This window comes from Tachypleus tridentatus, chromosome 6, assembly GCF_004210375.1.
Source record: "Tachypleus tridentatus isolate NWPU-2018 chromosome 6, ASM421037v1, whole genome shotgun sequence".
NCBI lineage: Eukaryota > Metazoa > Arthropoda > Merostomata > Xiphosura > Limulidae > Tachypleus > Tachypleus tridentatus.
The window spans coordinates 30,770,918-30,791,144 of NC_134830.1; the positions used below are offsets into that span (position 1 = coordinate 30,770,918).

General features: G+C 34.9%; 1 protein-coding gene across 2 annotated transcripts in view; it reads right to left on the bottom strand.

Annotated features, from left to right (window-relative positions):
* LOC143252178 (allene oxide synthase-lipoxygenase protein-like) overlaps nt 1-19,016 on the bottom strand; it is a 41,812-nt gene extending 22,796 nt beyond the window's left edge. For both annotated transcript variants that reach the window (XM_076503920.1, XM_076503919.1), the window contains exons 1-6: nt 18,935-19,016; nt 15,428-16,301; nt 8,155-8,199; nt 2,914-3,042; nt 1,593-1,690; nt 570-702 (exon numbers count right to left, since the gene is read on the bottom strand). In XM_076503920.1, coding sequence (XP_076360035.1) covers nt 570-702; nt 1,593-1,690; nt 2,914-3,042; nt 8,155-8,199; nt 15,428-15,916 — 894 coding nt within the window. In that variant the 5' untranslated portion in view covers nt 15,917-16,301; nt 18,935-19,016. The remainder of the gene's footprint in view (nt 1-569; nt 703-1,592; nt 1,691-2,913; nt 3,043-8,154; nt 8,200-15,427; nt 16,302-18,934) is intronic.
* Nucleotides 19,017-20,227: the final 1,211 nt, after the last annotated feature.

Sequence of the window (20,227 nt, forward strand, 5' to 3'; positions counted from 1 at the left end):
TACAATGATTTAATCAGAACACTGACTGACAACACTTACCAAGCGAGCATTTTTACAATGATTTAGTCAGAACACTGACTGATAACACTTACCAAGCGAGCATTTTTACAATGATTTAATCAGAACACTGACTGATAACACTTACCAAGCGAGCATTTTTACAATGATTTAATCAGAACACTGACTGATAACACTTACCAAGCGAGTATTTTTACAATGATTTAGTCAGAACACTGACTGATAATACTTACCAAGCGAGCATTTTTACAATGATTTAATCAGAACACTGACTGACAACACTTACCAAGCGAGCATTTTTACAATGATTTAATCAGAACACTGACTGATAACACTTACCAAGCGAGCATTTTTACAATGATTTAGTCAGAACACTGACTGATAACACTTACCAAGCGAGCATTTTTACAATGATTTAATCAGAACACTGACTGATAACACTTACCAAACGAGCATTTTTACAATGATTTAATCAGAACACTGACTGATAATACTTACCGAACGAGCATTTTTACAATGATTTAATCAGAACACTGACTGATAACACTTACCCTACGAGCATTTTTGCAAGGCAAGTCTTTGAGAATCTCCAGATCAACTAAAAACACCCGTTTAGCAGCTATAGCTTCTTCTAAGGTCAAACCTTCCAGAAAAGGTTCTAGCATACCATCTTCCACACCAAGCCTATCGGTTTAGATAAACAAAAACATAGAAACAGGATTTAAATAGCGATTGCTAAATATAAATAAACATTACAGTTATATATCCCACGGGAATAGAATGTGGACAATCCAATTAAGAAAATCGACAAAACTTTAAGTTGTACTTAAAATGAAGCCATGATTTTTACCTTTAATTTTAGTAAAGGATAACAACACTTTGAGATTCTTCTTCACGAATGAACACTTATTTTTTTAATGTTTATATATTGTACAGCTTGAGGTCAAACTCACTTTATTTTTCTCTCATAGGGGATTGCTCAAATTTGGGCACAGTTTTGTAACAATTTGTAACGTCCCTTCCTATTGGTTTAAAACGATAATATAGAGCATGACGTAACTGAGGCTTATTATGTATCGTTGTTAACGTTCTCGATTAAAATAAAACAGTTACTATCTACATATGGTAGCCAACTTATTATAGTAATAATGTATCGTTCTATCTCAATGTTGCATTGGCCAAATTAATTATCTTAGAAACTGTGATATTGCTTTTAATTATATGATATCAATATAAGCTGGAAAACTCTGGAAATACTCTGGAAAACAAAACGCGTTAAGTTCTAAGCCTGATTTTTGCCATATTTTCTCATTGTTACATTTTATAGCATCCAGGAATACTTAAAGTTTATTACTTTTTCACTAAGTTTAAACTAGCTAGATCAGTTACGAAGAGTTTAATAAGATATTAGAGGTAGGGATAGTTCAAGTCAACATTGTTCAATTAAAAATTTGGAGAAACAGAAAATCATTATAAGGCAGAAAAGTTAAGTAGGTCTGTTATGAAACTAACAGTAACTATGAAAGTATGAACATTCCATTGTATTCCTTAAAATATTCAGAAACCTATCTTACTTTGAGGGAATTTCCTTGCAAAGTGAGATAAGAACAGAGTTGGCCCCTTGGACACGTTGCAAGCCAAACCACCTGTCTTCTGTCCAGTACTTCACACACTGGTCAAGGAATAACATGACGTCAAATAAATATCTCCTCACTTTAGTAGCATCATTTTAAATTTTAGAAACGCGAATACGCAATAAGTTCACGTATCTCCAAAGTATACCAATACTCAATAGTCTTGCATTTTTTTGAGATATATCAGTACTATAAGTTTTTACCTTCATACTGTCACCAACAGTCTTATTTATTGTTTTATTTTAATTTCACGCAAAGTTACACAGGAGCTATTTGCGCTAGCCATCCCTAATTAAGCAGTGTAAGACAAAAGCAAGAGAAGGCAGCTAGTCATCACCACCAACCGCCAACTCTTGGGCTACTCTTTTACCAACGAATAGTTGGATTGACCGCACGTCATAACGCCCCCATCATAACGCTGAAAGGGCAAGCATGTTTGGTATAACGGAGATTCGAACCCGCGACCCTCGGATTACGAGTCGAGTGCTTTAACCACCTGGCCATGCCGGGCCTCTAACAAAGTGTATCAACATACAATAATTAAGGCACTCACATTATATATATATATATACATTTCAGTAATGTGATAACTTTATATATCTGTGGCCTGCCATCAACAAAGTACATCAGTATACAATACTCAAAGTACTTATAAGTTTTTAGATATATATGTATGAGCGGTGTGCTGAATATTTTCAAAGTTCACTTTTTCGATTTCTTAATCTGTTTGATGGAAGTGTATTAAGTTACGAAAAAACTGTATTTGAAGTTTAAGTTAATTGGTGACGTTTCTGTTTTATATAAAAAATAACAACTCAAGTGATTTGTGAATTTTAAACAATTCTTTACTAAATACTGGATTCAGATTCCTAAACAGAATAGTTCGTTATAAATCTCTCGCTTTTCTGCGCTTACGTTTATATTAATGAGAAGCTTAATACAGTAATAGAGTAGATATTGCATTATATGGAAATGTCTTCCTAACAGAGCACTGCTTTAGCAAAACTGCTTAAGCATACAATTAATGTTGCCTGCAAATATACATTAAACCATTTCCATCCATTTATGAAGTTCAAAATTCCAGAAATAAAAATTAATTGTTTTAACAAGTTCGAATTTCGTGGCATTTAATAACATAAGACTAGAACACACATACACACACACTGTTTGGTTTACCAACTTTATGATAGAATCGTCAGATTTTTTTTCAAACCATAACTAAATTGTTTGAATTTTCACGTGATATAGCAGTGCCACCTACCTCCGGTTCTTCGAGGTTTAATCTGTATACAGTTCTAAGGTCGTCCAATGATTTCCATTTGTCTTTTGAAGACAGGTTGATGAGGCTAGTGGCTAGAAGGAGACTTCCTTTGTTCTTAATTATGTCCCACTACAATACAAAGGAACTGGTTACGATCTACTGTATATGTTTTATACCATTTGCTAGTTTACAACAGTCATAAGTGGACATAACTCGTGTTAAAGAATTAAACAGTATCGCATATTGAAACACTTGAAAAACAGGGAGACATTGATCAAAAGAGAACATATATATATATATTTGTGCTTTGGTGAAAACGTGTTACATTATGAAATATCCTTTTTAAAATGTCATTTTTTAAAATGATTCTCCTGTAGTATACGTTTGTAAAGTTCCCCTTTCTTCTGTAAATAAAACATCTCATTAAATAAGCACTCGAAAAATGGTTAAAGTCTTTAGAATAAACACAAGTGTTAATACAGTATTTTGAAACTGTAAAAGTACAGACAAAGCACCTAATGGTTACTTTATACTAGGTGAAACAGAATATCGTATTATCATTACGCTTAAGAAATATATTTTTACAAATGTACATTATAACAAAAAAATTCTGCAGAATTTATCTATAGATACAAGTTTTTTAATTAATAACTATTTAAGTGCTTAGTTTAGAACCCTCACTATTCGACCGTGTTTTTCCTAATGAAATGCATCATGTGAAGAACAGACCTTATGCTAAACATGGAATCCCCTGGTAGATCAGAAGTGGGTGTGTGGGTGTTTTTTTTCTTACGACAAAGATACATCGAGCTCTCTACTGAGTCTGTCGTAGGGAATCGAACCCCTCATTTTAGCGTTATAAATCCGTAGATTTACCGCTGTACCAGCGGGTGACGAGATCAGAAGTAGGTTGGTGGAATTAAGTTGCACAAATACATGGCTCGATTGCACGCAATAAAGTGCAAGATACAACATAAGAGTTCGAACAAATCACCAGGGAGATAATAAAACGGAACCTGCCGCCTATTATGGGATTACTCGTAGCCCAGTAACGGTAATGTTTTTTAATTGAAATATTAAATAAAAATAATACACATTATGAAATATAATCCACAATATATTGTTAATTATAACAAATGTTATCTATAATAGACAAATACAAGGTGGCCCGTAAGTCCCTACCCGTGGCCCGGCATGGCCAAGCGCGTTAAGGCGTGCGACTCGTAATCTGAGGGTCGTGGGTTCGCATCCCCGTCGCGCCAAACATGCTCGCCCTCTCAGCCGTGGGGGCATTATAATGTGACGGTCAATCCCACTATTCGTTGGTAAAAGAGTAGTCCAAGAGTTGGCGGTGGATGGTGATGACTAGCTGCCTTCCCTCTAGTCTTACACTGCTAAATTAGGGACGACTAGCACAGATAGCCCTCGAGTAGCTTTGTGCGAAATTCCAAAACAAACAAAAGTCCCTACCCATCCATATACTGTGTCTAAACAACGTTATAATACTAATGATGAGTTGAAGGCAGTTGTTACCGCGGCATTTGGAACAATAACCCCTGCTATGTTGAGGAAGATGTCTCACAGAATATGGCGTCGCATAATATTATGCAGCGTGAATGAGGGACAGCACATAGATACACTGGATACATAAAATATATGGATGGGTAGGGACTTGCGGGCTACCCTGTACATTAATAATTTTGCACAAATAAATACTGTATATACAAAACCTTGAAACACAATAACGATACAATAGCTTAGATATATTTATAATATTTTATTTCAACTTCGTATACATGTTATAAATAGCAGGAACGTAGGAGCTGGGGACACGTATCTCCCAATAATTTCTAAGGCTATGTAAAACTTATGATTACTGTGTTGGTGTTTTAAAGCCAAAAAAACATATTAGGTATTACCATCTATAGATGGTAGCGTTACATTTTGTTGGAAAAGCTTTTACTTTGACTATTATATTATTCATGTAGGCCTCATGACCGAGGAAGAAGTTAAAATACCGTAACATGTTATTTGTTGTTATTTTTTAAAATTTATACAGATAATTATATCACTTTGAAACATACATGTATAAATCCTAAGTACGTAAACTAATTTATATATTATACTAATCGCTTAGATGTTTTTACCAATATGTCAAATATAACCTATGCTTGTCACCTTCTTGGTTGCCTTCAAATATGGTGGTATAAGTATAACAAATGACGCTTTGACAACATTAACTGAAAAATGGCCTTACATGGTTGAGAAACGATAAAGTTGCAACACGTTCTCAAAAGGTTTCACTCTAACTTGCAATTCTCCACGTTCTGAAGTTTCCTGAGAATTGCAGTTAGACCGTTTTGTTCTTGGTCAGTGATATCCCTCTACCGGCTCAGGTTTAGAAAGGGTAAAATGATTTGTTTCGTTTTTACAAAAAGTGGTTTACAACAAGATAAAAACAAAGAAATTATAAAATTAATCTGTATAATACCTACTGTTTTAAGTTTATGTGAATTAGATAATACAAATAAATAAATAAACACATTTTTTCTTAGACAAATATTTAAAAAGACGGATATTTTATTGTATACTGAAGTTTTAAAAGATGTAAACATGCAATATTCTAAAGTTTAAAATGTCACAAAGTTCTACTGGACGTTCGGTAGTTTATACTGGACTAAACAAGAAATTTCATTTTTCTCAGTGTAGGAGGCCTAACGTAATGTGTTTACTTTTCCGAGCCTGAAAGTTAATAAGAAAATTTGTTTGAGTAATTTATTTAAAAATGTATAAGAAAATCAAAGTATTGAAATATAAATGACGAAATTTGGTTCGTATATTTATTTGTGTGTGTGTGTTTTCTTATAGCAAAGCCACATCGATCTTTCTGCTGAACCCACCAAGGGGAATCGAACCCCTAATTTTAACGTTGTAAAACCGTAGACATACAGCTGTACTAGCGGAGGTTGGTTTATATAAATAAACCATAATCAGTCGGAGCATTGCATTCAAACTCCAAGGCAAATTAATGGCTTACGCTCTGCGATAGCTTACCTGCCACCCTCACACACACAAACACACACACGCGCACCTGGAATTTAATTTTGGGGACGTTCGTGCTGTTTACAATTTTATAATTTGTACTTTTTTGGGCCGGCATGGTTTAGAGATTATCATAGTTGAGTTTTTATTCGAGCCGTGATACGTCTCCAAACATACTCCGCACTTTAGATATGGTGGCAATACGACTGTGGCAAGCATAAACTCATGTTAAACATAGCTTTGTAGATGACGCTCCAGTTGATTGGTTGATATTCTGTTCAGTAATTCAAAATTAGAGACAGCTAGTCTGAACCAAAGGGCTGTGCAGTTCACGTGTTGCATGAGATGCCACTTAGATAGAAAACAGATATCCTTCTGCAACTTAGTGTTAAGTTTAATGATTTTAGGTCTAGAATATTGCTTAAATTAGCTACGTTTAGTACGGGCAAATGTTTTTAATAACATTTACTATAACATTTAGTCTTATAAAATATATTAACGTAAACATAGGAGGAGACTATCGATTTAGTTACTTCTAACACTAGTAGTTAGGAAACTTTTTATTCGCTTTTGTCATCTCATCTTTTGTACATCTCTGTATTTAATGGTTTGTTTACTTTGGGTATTCGCGCAAAGCTACACAAAGGCAATCTGCGCTATCCTTTCCTATATCTTGAATTTATAAAAGGAAGACAGTCAACAGTACTCATTACCAATTCTGGCGGTAGTCTTATCTAATGAAATAGTGTGGTTTAGCCATCACACTTATAACACACCCACGACCCCATGGAATAATGTTCTTATAACACACCCACGACCCCATAGAATAATGTTCTTATAACACACCCACGACCCCATGGAATAATGTTCTTATAACACACCCACGACCCCATAGAATAATGTTCTTATAACACACCCACGACCCCATGGAATAATGTTCTTATAACACACCCACGACCCCATGGAATAATGTTCTTATAACACACCCACGACCCCATAGAATAATGTTCTTATAACACACCCACGACCCCATAGAATAATGTTTTATAACACACCCACGACCCCATAGAATAATGTTCTTATAACACACCCACGACCCCATAGAATAATGTTGTTTTTTTTGTTTTTAAAAGAAAAATGTCTATATATTTTATCTGTAGTTATATAGATGCAATGGCGAAGTTCAATACTACTACTCAAAAGTTCTAATGTATAGAATAATTTTATATTTCCAATACCATATGGCGTCTTCCATAGCACACCAAACCGAGGAAGTTTGTCATATGATTTCTTAAAAGTTTCTTGTCACTGTCGGTGTTATTACTGTTCTGTTTTACGTTTGATGGATCAAAGTTCCATGAAATAGTTATTATAAATTTAACTCAAGTATTTGAAATGTCCATAAGCAGTTTATAGATTTTTAGGACCACAATTATGTAATACTCTTCTGGAAATTACGTAAAACTGCTCAATTGTTAACAGGGATCAGTGAAGCATTACCATAATGTTTCAAGTTACATTCTGTAATGACATAGAAGAATGTAAATTTGAACACTATGGTAACGCTTCACTGTTCCCCGTTTTCAATTATTGGGCCAAGATGACAATACTTATTCTTTAGTATAACTATATACTTCTACTAAGAATATATCATAAGGGTTGTGCTTGAATAAACATACTGATCAAATTTATGGTCTGAAATAACTATCATGCGTATCTTAACTATGTAGAAAGACGTTACCATATGGTACGGGTGCATACTAGGAGATATCAATTTAATACCACTCTACAAATAAACTTTGACAAAAAACAGTGTTTACTACTATATATTAAATGTATTGGTGTTATGCAACTGCCAAAAAAAGCGCAGATAATTGTCAATAGAGCAGCAAGTTCATATAAAAGCTTCACGTGACGCTGGTTGGACTTTCCGATAAATTGCTGCACACTTGAAACGCTTTCCAAATACCGTAACCCTAAATCGTGAGACCAAGAAAGGTGAATTTGAAAATAAGAAAGGAAAAGGCAGAACACTTAAACTCAATAATACTGAATTTACATTCTATAAGGGCATGGAAGAATTAGCCCATAACATGGAAAGTATGATAAAATATTCTCCTATCTTCGTATTTTGCACAGTACAGTATTTTTTAATAATTAAACTAAAAATAAACAAATATGTTTAATCTTTTCTCTTACCTTATAATCTCCAAGGAATTTCTCGTCGCACGGCAATTTCCAGCTCTGTAAAAAATTAATAACATTTTCTTTTAAAATCTTCAACCGGATGCTTCAAATCAACCTTTGGAAGGCTACTGGTATATAGAATTAGTATCACAAAGTTATTCACACTGCGTCTCGAAACAAGATCAGATATTTATTCTACCGTTTATATGTAATATAACTGCGCAATAATATACCTCAGACTAGGAATTTAATAGTTTATTATAGAATAACGGAAATTAAGCTGGATTTTAGTTTGGACATTGAATTCTAATTGAAGTAATTATTCTGATTTAGTTTGGACACTGGACTCTAATTTAAGTAACTATTCCGTTTCACTTAGGACACCGGATTCTAATTGAAGTAATTACTCCAATTTATGATTAAAGTTGCGTAAACTGAACATTTTTTTACGTTCTATTTCTTATTTTGTTTGTTTGTTTTTTGAATTTCGCACAAAGCTACTCCAGGGCTATCTGTGCTAGCCGTCCCTAATTTAGCAGTGTTAGACTAGAGGGAAGGAGGCAACTAGTCATCACCACCCACCGCCAATTCTTGGGCCACTCTTTTACCAACGAATAGTGGGATTGACCTTCACATTATAACGCCCCCACGGCTGCAAGGGCGAACATGTTTGGCGCGACGGGGATGCAAACCCGCGACCTTCAGATTACGAGTCGCACGCCTTAACACGCTTGGCCATGCCGCGCCATTTCTTATTTTACATTTGGAATTTCAACTCATAGCTTTGTAAAAAAAATATCATTTTTTATCTATCTTTTGTCACTATTTGAAAGGTCCTTCGTTCAACACCATAACTGGTGAGTTGGGCTGCGATCAGAGACAAAAAGTTTTCTGAAACCTTAATTATTGGTGCAGTATATGACTTTAAATGTTGCAGGTGGAACCGTCATCTCTTTTTTTTTTTTCTTATGAAATTTGATGCTAAGTTTGCTTCCACAAAATATGTGATGACTCATCAAACAATAAACTGTTCTATAGTAAACAAATTATTCAGTCCTTCAAAGTTTACCTTTCTAATTTCAATATTATTCCATCTTTCAGAAAAGGGTAAACACGTATTAAGTAGGAAACATTTAGGGAAAATGTTTTTCAAATTATTAAAATAACTTAAACATTTTGGTATCTGTAGTAATAAAAGGGTTTTTCTGTGGGTCTGTGTGTGCACGACCGCCGTAACTTCAATAGATTTGATTTGATTTGTTTTTGAATTTCGCACAAAGCTACTCGAGGGCTATCTGCGCTAACCGTCCCTAATTTATCAGTGTAAGACTAGATGGAAGGCAGCTAGTCATCACCACCCACCGCCAACTCTTGGGCTACTCTTTTACCAACGAATAGTGGGATTGACCTTCACTTTATAACGCCCCCACGGCTGAAAGGGCGAGCATGTTTGATGCGATGGGGATTGGAACCCACGACCCTCAATAGAAAAGAACCTTGAAATCTGAAATTTTAAACACGTTTTCAATGAATGCTGAGGGTCTACACCTGTGTATTATTAGTTATTCATTACAAAAATAAATGAATCTAAAATGTCTTAAGAGCGAGAGGTTTTCTAAATGAACACTTGACATATTGAACTAGTTCTCTTTGAAGTCTTGTTGGTAGGGCATTAACACTATTAGCTAGATGTTTTGAGTTCAAGTAGCGGACTCCGATTCTTTCGTCCACTTATCTGTTTTTATTTATTTAAATCTGATATTAAACATTGAATTTAAGAAGTATTATATAAGAACCATTGCTTAACAATCTAAAAGCACCTTTAGAAAATATGTATATAAAACAAAGCCTAAACATCCAGTACGAAAAAAATAAATTGTATAAAACAGCTTTATTTTGTAACAGTTAAATACAATTATACATCTGTAGAAAAGCGCAAAATGTTCAATTTTCACCAACAAAGTCATCAAATGTTGACACTGCAGTTTAAATTGTATTTGCAAGAAAAATCTTTGACGCTAATTACATTTTACCTGATGTGACCCTTCAACGCACGAAAATAACAAAACAACACCGATATCCCTAGAATAGCATAGGTAGCCAGATACAACAATCACTGTGGGGGATCCCTAGAATAACATAGGTAGCCAGATACAACAATCACTGTGGAGGATCCCTAGAATAGCATAGGTAGCCAGATACAACAATCACTATGGGGATCCCTAGAATAACATAGGTAGCCAGATACAAAAATCACTGTGGGGGATCCCTAGAATAACATAGGTAGCCAGATACAACAATCACTGTGGGGGATCCCTAGAATAGCATAGGTAGCCAGATACAACAATCACTGTGGGGAAGGGGGGATAAAGATACATTCCAAGTTCAGGCTTTTGTAAAAATAATGGCTTAAACATGTTTGTGTAATAAAATAAATGAATATTATTCATGATTGTTTGTGTAATTTTAGACACAGATCTACGCAATGGGCTATTTATGCTCTGTCTACTACAAATATAGAACCTCTATTTTTAGAATTATTAGCCCTCAGATTTATCGCTGAGGTACCAGGGGGTATTTCTTCGAGTTAAGTATGTTTAACGTATAGTTATCGTGTGTAACTAAGCTTATGAATTTACTTTATAAACAATCTGCTTTACGTTGGATCATACAAATGTATAGCTACTTTTAGTATTACAAGGTCTACAGACAAACGCCATGATATCTTATATGCGTTCTTGGTTCAGTTTTTAATAAGTTCCATAATAATCCTCTATCGTTCTTTGATGTATTATCCTTACATCAAGCTTTCTGCAATACAATAAATTTACTTATTCATAATCATATCCTACGAAACAATTATCCCATTCTAATTTTTTTTTTCTGTCTTGGTATATATACGCAATATATCATCAATATTTCTGATGTTGATCTGCAAAACGGGCAGCGACTGCTTCCTCCGCTAACTGACACATAAACAAAAATATGAAAACTTAAGTTTGTGAAATATCATATTGTATGTTAATAAGGAATGTGAAAGGTGAGCCTTCAGTGTAACCATTATGAGAGACAAAACTGGCATTGTTTTCGTTCGGCTATCTTGTCTGAGAAGGCAGGCGGTTTTTGTTTTTTGCTTGGATTTTGGTTTACATAACTGAAAAATGTTCCTTTAATAAGCACTTCAAGTCTTCTCTAGTTACTGTTATATGTTTTGAAGTACTTGGACTTCAACATCGTATTCAATGTTATTTTAATTGGATATGTCTTTGTAAGAATTGAACCTATCTATCACTCAAGCCCAAAGTTCAAGGTCTGAGCATGCTAGTAAACACGTGTTTGATTTCTTACAATGAACAATTGCCATAGGCCTATACGACAGTTCAAAAGTATATTTTTGTGTTATGCAAAGTGTTTTCATAACTTTCTCTTTCTATGTTATGAATACGTTTCATGTTAGTACAGTTCAAAAGTTTATATATATACAATGTGTTTGTATTTTCTACAGTGACATTCAACTTACATTTAAAGATTTTAAGTAGCCACTTAAGATAAACTTACTGGTCAGAAAGCAATGGAAGTGACAGTTAAAGACTATAAAGAAAATTTGTTTATAGTGCAAGCTAAAATTAAGGATCAATTTGAAGATAAATATTGAAGCACACTCTTAAATATATGGGAAATATCCATTGTTTAGAATGTAGCTAATCTTAAGATAATTTGCGATTTAATTAACTCTAAAAGAAACTTTGAAATAACCTTTCTATGTCTAATACATTACGACAAAATACATTGATTCGTGTTCATGATTGATTGGACTAGTTTATATAAAATCCATGATCTGAAATGTTTCCTTATCCGAACCCACGTTCCATTATCTTAGAAAGTCCAGTCGTCCACTAATGTTCCATAAGTTCAAGCACCCAGTGTGGCATAAGATTTTGTCACATTTCCTGTATATTCATGTTGTTGCGTGATTAAACGGTTCTAACAGCTGAACCAAAATAATCTCGTTCACGCCTAAAACAATTACACGTACAGATGACATGAGATGGTTTTCACAGCAGGAATTCTGTTCTTAACCCTAAAACATTACTCTGAATTCTTAGCTGTGGTCTGAAAACAATTTTAATTTCAACCTACGGACTTCCTTGTTACCCTTCACATAGCTTTCAACAGGAAGTCGTTCTTCAGTAACCACGTGCTTTTGATAGATTGTGTAGGCGGAGTATACATGATGAAACTTGTAGAATGGACGACAACTGCCTGTTGCGGAGACACAGGTGTAGAGAATGACGTTTCGAAAGTCTTCCGCCTTTCGTCTTCAGGTGGAAGATTTTCGAAATGTCGTCTTCTACAGTTGTGTTTCTACAACAGGCAGTTGCCGTCCATTCTACAAAGTTTCAACCCTGTACCCATAATTACTATTGTCCCCAGGGCACGTGATTAATAACAGTCACATTTTCAAAATTCATTCTTAATCTAAGGAGATCGGTTCTTCTGCGCCGTTAGAAAATATATAAAATATCACGAGCTTTAGGCCTTCCATTGAACTTTTGAACACAATTCAGTATCTTTTCAGATAGGTTTATACAAATGCTAAATCCTTTAACGAAATAGCCTTACAATTTTCTCTGGAATAGTTCAATGAGTGGAACTACTTTTCGAAAACAAACAGTATCCTTGGGAATGGACATACTGAAAATATTAAGCCTTTAGCTAATTCAAAATTATGAATGACTTTATGTCGATCATGCCAGCAGGCATTAAAGTTACTCTGTCTTCGTTTGGATTTAGGCCCGGCATGGCCAAGCGTGTTCGAATCCCGGTCGCACCAAACATGCTCGTCCTTTCAGCCGTGGGGTGTTATAATGTGACGGTGAATCCCACTATTCGTTGGCAAAAGAGTAGCCCAAAAGTTGGCGGTGAGTACTGATGACTAGCTGCCTTCCCTCTAGTCGTACACTGTTAAATTAGAAACGGCTAGCGCATATAGCCCTCGAGTAGCTTTGCGCCAAATTCAAAAACAAACAATCGTTTGGTAGGATTTGTTTAATTTCTTTAATTAACTGAGTAAAACTAATTTTAACCAATTTTGTTCGAATTAAATTTATTTGTTTAAACATACTGATAATTTCGGATACTAAAACAATGGCGTTTGTAAGATTGTTTGATTTGCTTTGATTTTAACTTTCAATAATTTAATTTGAGTTTTACAAAAACTAACTTAAGCATTTTACATTGTAATGCTGAATAAAATCTTTCGGGATGAATTCCTTTTATCTCACCTTGTACAGTTCTGTGCAAAAGTGTTAGGAGAATATTTTGTAATTCTTACTATTTAATGTGGCTAATTCTTCTATGCCGCTGTAGAATTTAAATTTGAACAGTATGGTAATGCTTCACTGAACCCTGTTAACAACTGAATGAGTCATGTTGAGAATACATGTCATTATTTAGAATTCCCATATACTAGTACCAAGAGGTGCCATAAGGGTTCTGCTTGAATTAAAGTTAGGGTGAGAAGTAACTTTGGCAGCGTCTTAACTTCATGGAAAAAAAGATGCTAACAAGGAGCTAACATATGGTACTAGTAAATGCTAGAAGAAATCGGTTTAATGCTACTTCACAAATAAACCTTGATAAAAACAATGTTTAACACTATATATTATGTATTTTAGTGTTGGGCTACTGCTCACACAAATCGCAGAGAATTGTCGATAGAGCAGGGATCGCATAAAAGATTTGCGTGATGCTGATTGGACTCTCCGATAAATTGCTGCAGGCTTGAAATGCTTTCCAAATATCGACACCCTAGATCGTGAAACCGAGAAAGGTGAATTTGAAAATCGGAAAGAAAAAGGCAGAACACTTAAACTCAGTGATACTGGTGTTAAGTGTTTTGTTTATGTAGCCTTCGAGACAGAAGGAAGACTGCCACTCTTCTCAATCGTGAAATAAACAACCATGTAACACATGAAAGAAAAGTGTTAAAATCTACAGTATCAAGAGGATTCAACAAAAATGGGATATTTGATCGGGTAGCAGTTTAAAAACCTTTACTTCGATTTCCAAATATTATCAATGGATTTAAATTTGCTAAAAAGTGCAAAACTGGACTGCTGATGGTTGAAAAAGGATGTTGTAGACGGATGAGTTGAAGCTTGAAATATTTGATTCAAAGTGTAGGTTGTACGTCTAGCGGGAGAATGTCATAAAATGTTTGTCTTAATGCATAGCATCAGATATGGATCTGTTATGATATATACATTGGTTTACGTATTATTAGTAAAGGATTCTACTACCAAGAAGATAATGACTGCAAACACTCTTCCAACCAGTGCAGAAATTATTTAGCTAAGAGAGAAGCTTCTGGAGTCATTCAAATGATATAGTGATTCCCACAGAGCCCTGACCTCAATCCAATTGAGCATATCTGGGATTTGACAGATTAAAAACTTGACTAAACAAAAGTTACTTCCAAAGAAACTTTATGGAAGGATATTAAAAACATTTGGAGTAAACTATCTTGAACACTTTGATTAAACATGTCGCAACAATGCCTGAAAGACTGTCTGCAGTTATTAAAACAAGAGAGGGACACACAAAATATAAACTGTTTGTTGAACTCAAGCACTTCCACTAAGTTTCTGTTGTACTAAGTATGAAGATTAATAAAGTTTTGATGTTTTATCAGTGATTTATCTTCCATTTTTCATTAAAATTAGTCTGAAATCTAATTTCTGACTTCGTCCTAACGCTTTTCCACAATAGTGTATATACAGAATTCTATGACGTGTTTACAGTTTTATTTTGTGTTTCTAAAGTGGTAATGAGAGACGACACAAGCATTAATATTCAATAATAGCAAAGATTACCGAGTTTAGGGTAAGTTTTGTTAGATACATATATATATCACTGTGTGTTTATAATAATCTCCTTGCAGTCAATTGTGATCACACACCCTGTGATTGAGTTAAGTTACCTTCAAGTGAAACTTGTTCAAACTACTGTTTATAAAGAGTATTCCAAAAATGGACTGCCATTGTAACATTTTCCTTTTACGGAGTTTTTAATCAATGGAGTTAAGCTTTATGGAGGTGCGGAAGTAATCCAGATCGAACGTCTTCGGTATTAGCTCGATACTGACGTGTTGAGCGCATTCTTTAGACTTTTACAGATACTCTGCTTAAAGCAGCCGATCTCTGGGAAACCCTGTAAAACATGACCACAAACATGCACACGTAGATAGACAAGTATTATAAAGACATATTTAAATATTACTAACCTGTGCTGGCCCACCTGGCACGTGCACCTTAATCTGGTAATCTTTCCTGATCCGACTGAGCTCAGCCACGCGCTGTTCTTTACAGTAATCTTCATAAGGAAGAGTACAGTCAAACTCGTGAACCACATAGTGGATATTGGCGTCCACCCAACGGTGTATGGGGAAGTAGAACACCTTCCCTGAAGCTAGATCATGAACTTCAATTCTGTCTACGAACCAAGCATGGCCCACACCGAAAGAATCTCGCCAGAACTCAATCTTATGAACTTTACCGAACCCCTCTATTGGATGAATAGGGTATTTGCTCGTCGAATCTCGTTCGTGGTCATTCTTCCAAGGGTGATTCAACTTGACCACAGGAGACTTTTTACCATGCTCATCGTAAATTGTCAGCCACACATTTGCATCTGTCCCTGCTCCACGGCGATTTCCAGTCACCACATGCACCTCGAATTGTGGTGTACTGAAAAAACTGAAAGTAGAGCCCATTTCAGCCCACCTGGTTAACAATGTACCTAAATATTAGTTGTGGGAGCTTTTTAAGGACAAACAGGGGCTTCAAAACACTCAAAATCCAAGCTCAGTGTGTCAACTTTCAAGTTTAACTTTGAACAGGTAAAAACCAATCTAACAAAATCCTAACAGTTTTTTTTCGTAGAGCACTTTTATAGTGAACGAACGCGCTTTCTTATAAACGGATTTCCCCCAAGAACGGAAGCAACAGTACCCTACCCTTTAAGAACTACCGGATCTGGGACTATATCTACTTTCCACGCGTTAGTTGCACTGCACTAAATTCACCTTGCAGTTGCGCAACCTAGCTTCTCTTGGAAATACTTTTATCCACAACAGAGTTGCTGGTGTCCTGGCTCTCCTAGTAAACGGAGAAAAAGCAAGTTACGAATGTCTCTTTCTACAGTATTAAGAATCTCTGATGAATAATAACCAACAACATAACCCGCAATGCACTGACTCCAAAATTAAAGACCTGGGAAATAAATTATTGATCAATCAATTCGTAGGTGGAAAATAACCCTTCCTTCTTCATCATAATTAAATTGTTACATCCATACGTAAAGTAAAACAACTGCATACACACATTAACAATATCTTAAACATATTAGTCACAAATACAGCTAAAAAGGTAAAACTTCACTTATCTTATCGTAATAATTATAATTATTTTACTACAAGTGAAAGTGATACTTAAAAAATAAACAAAATGAAAATTTTATTAAACTATTACTATATTTTAATCCCGTTAGTGCTGACATCTATCGACATGTTTGTAAAAAGGATTTTAGAAGAATTTTGGTTTTAAAAATACTGAAGCTTTAAGTTCTGTATTATAACGAATAATTACACCATTTATTATATGAAATTGTCTTTATAAGACATAAGTAGAAAAGTTTATTTAAAGTTATTTAATAACTTGGATGCAGTAAAAGAAAAAAAAACGAGTAATGGTACTTCGCTTAGACGATTAGAATAAACAACTTAAGGTGACAAATTATAAACTTATAAATATATGTAACTTCGAAAGGACTGATAACACCAGAACCATGTTGTTTTCCAAAAGCACAAAATCGTCTCAAGTATATACATAATATTAGGCCACAGAAACTGCAAAAGCATAAAGTACCTGCTTATATTTCAAAATCTAAACGTATTTCTTAAAATTCTGTGAAACATTCTGACAATATCACAATTCTAATTTAACAATCTTATTTGCGAAATGACAATGCCAAAATATTGCATAAGTGCAGAAACGAGTTTATATACATGCTAACACACCACACAACACGTTAATGTAGAGAGAGAGAGAGAGAGCGAAGCAGGAGTTTCGGTTATCTGTCCTCGAGCCTAACACTCAGGATCAGATAAAACCGGGTGCGCTCAGATATTTCCTCTCTCTTCGCCCCGCACTTGGCAGTGGTTTTCCAGCAATTTGAATATATCGAACTCGCGACAAAAACAACAAACTAATTTGGTTAGATTACATTAAATTTAAATGTACAGGCAAGCAAGAAACAACAGAAAAACTGACTGCCAAATTAGTGTAGCCTGAAGAAAGGGTTTTACGTAGTGCAATAAACACTTCTCTAAACAACAGCTCCTGGTGACACCTAAACAGTAGTATCACACTGCAGTTTTGTGTTCCCTTGATGAAGAGGTTTGTGGTGCACGACACACTCTGTCAACTAGTAGTTACAACTGACACCTATAAATAACGTAAAAATTTATTTGTTTGATTATTAATCTTGTTTTTATAACTGTTCGTGAATGTTATGATTTCACACTGAAAGTTGGCGAAATAAGAGAATTCAATAGGCCTAAAATGTCTGATAAAAATCACATGAACTTAAGATACTGTGTTTCACGTTCCTTGAAGCTTGTCTGTTTCGAACTCAAAATCAGAAGCGCGTAAGAATAGCATTTGAAATCAGTATTTGTCTTCCACAAGTCACTTCTCAGGAGTTCTTTCATATAATGCCAGAACTCGTCAGTTATAATTTAATTTTTAAATTAAAAGTCGGTACAGCTCAGAAAGCGGTTTTTGATTATGTCGAATTATTATTGGAAAATAAAATCTGTGATTGTGCAGGTTATTAACTCATTGATTATACGTGTGTATCACGTATTGTGCTGTATCAGCGAGGGACTTCACTGATTAACATCAGAAGCACAGAATGCAATTTTTCCTTTAGGCCCTATTCTTTTCATTAACATGGATATACATTGTGGTCTAAGATCTTATAACAATTCATTAAAAAGTTTGTAACCAAACTCACAAGAGACATATGTATATAAACCGTGGTGGTCATGTACCGTTTAATATTCTGCTTATAAAAAGAATTCAAGCAGTAAGTCAAAAAATATGTTATTTTACATTAAAATTTTATTTTAAAAAACAAAGTGAGAAAATTCATAACTGTACGTCAAAACCAAAAGTTTACTTTCACATAAGTATGCGATCTACACTTTAGTATGTTAAAAAGTTCCTCCAACATCAACCCAGTCTTGGTTGTTGCATTCGTAATTGTAACAGTTTGCTCATTTAATTATTTTAATAAACATATTTTCAATGATAATGTCACATCTCACAGTGAAAACTGATATTTTATATTATTTGATAAAACATTAATAAAAACAGATATTGTCAGGTGTTGCTCAGTGTTTAGCGTGGCGGATAATGGATCCGCATCTCTCAACTGCAAAAGAAAAAAAGAGAAATCGGACTCTGTACTTTCAGCACGTGGATGTATTATAAGAGTAATGATCAAATATCACTATTCCATTAAAATAGCTCACAAGCTGGTGTTGGATATATTACACCAGCTGCATTCCCTCTAGTGAAGTTCAAACTTAAGGACAGCTAACACAGGTAATTATCCAAAACAAGCTAGGAACAAAATATAGTACTTAACTTCAGGACAACTAATCATAAATTACTTGCGAAGTTTGGTAACTAATTAATGATTAAAGTTAAGTAACCATATGACTAACCTGTGATTAGTTGTTTTGGTGATTAGTTGTTTCACTAGTCATGAAAACGGCTGCCAAGTCCTTACAGTATATTCGTAAGTTTGAATAAGTCTCAAAGAGTTTGTAACGTTATATTTCAAAAAGCTTTTCAATTGCTGACACGCGATTCAACCAATTAAGTCGCTAGTTTATAAAATGAGTCTTGATATTCAACATCTGGTTGGGTTAAATTATAAAAATGAAATAACCCTTTCCTAATGAGTATGGTGCTTGGATTAAATATGTATGTGAACAAAGATTTTTTTTTTGTAAATTCGCGCAAAGCCACACGAGGGCTATCTTCCCTAGCCGTCCCTAATTTAGCAGTGTAAGACTAGAAGGAAGGCAGCTAGTCATCACCACCCACCGCCAAATCTCGGGCTACTCTTTTACCAACAAATAGTGGGATTGACCGTCACATATAACGCTCCAACGGCTGAAAGGGCGAGCATGTTTGGTGTGACGAGTATTCGAACCCACGACCTTCGGATTACGAGTCGAACGCCTTAGCATACTTGGCCATGCCGGGCCGTGACCAAAGAAGGTCTGTCTGCATATGTAACGTGTAGTGTTTCTGACAAGCCCACACATCGACAGATTGTCCGGATATATCAGTGGTCCTTAACCTGGGGTCGTGACTCCCTGGGGGGTCGTTTGAAGTTTGGGAATTATTGGAGAAATCACTGAGCAGTTTGTAGTTTTTTGTGGCAAGTGCCTTTATCTGCTCACCAATGAGAAACACGCTAAAGTGCGGCAGTTGAATCGCGTCGAGATGCTTGTTGCGCAACCACCTGTCTAATTTTGAGTAAAAATTTTCATATATTGCAACGTTTTGAATTGCCTAAATTTTTTAACTATATAATATTAATACATCGAACTTAAAACTTAAATATCAAAGTTTCCATCGTATTTAGTATATTTTCTCATTATACATATATTAACCCTCACACTGAGTGAATATGTAGGTTTTGTATGATGTCCAGTAATTCCATGGATTTTGCATTTGTTTAGTACTTATAGCATTTCTCATGGTCATTTATTTTCAACATTTTCAATAAATTAGGATCTTTATATAGTTTTGTTTTATTCTACCTTTACGCAAAGTTCACCATTACAAAAATTATTATAGGGGTCACGGTAATATCCTGGAGAGTTTCAGGGGGTAAGACGATGAAAGAGGTTGAGAACCACTGGGATAGATAATATGAAGTGTTTTTGCAAACTCACGTTCCAGTTTACCACGAATGTGTTTTTTCGGATAATTTTTGACGTGAT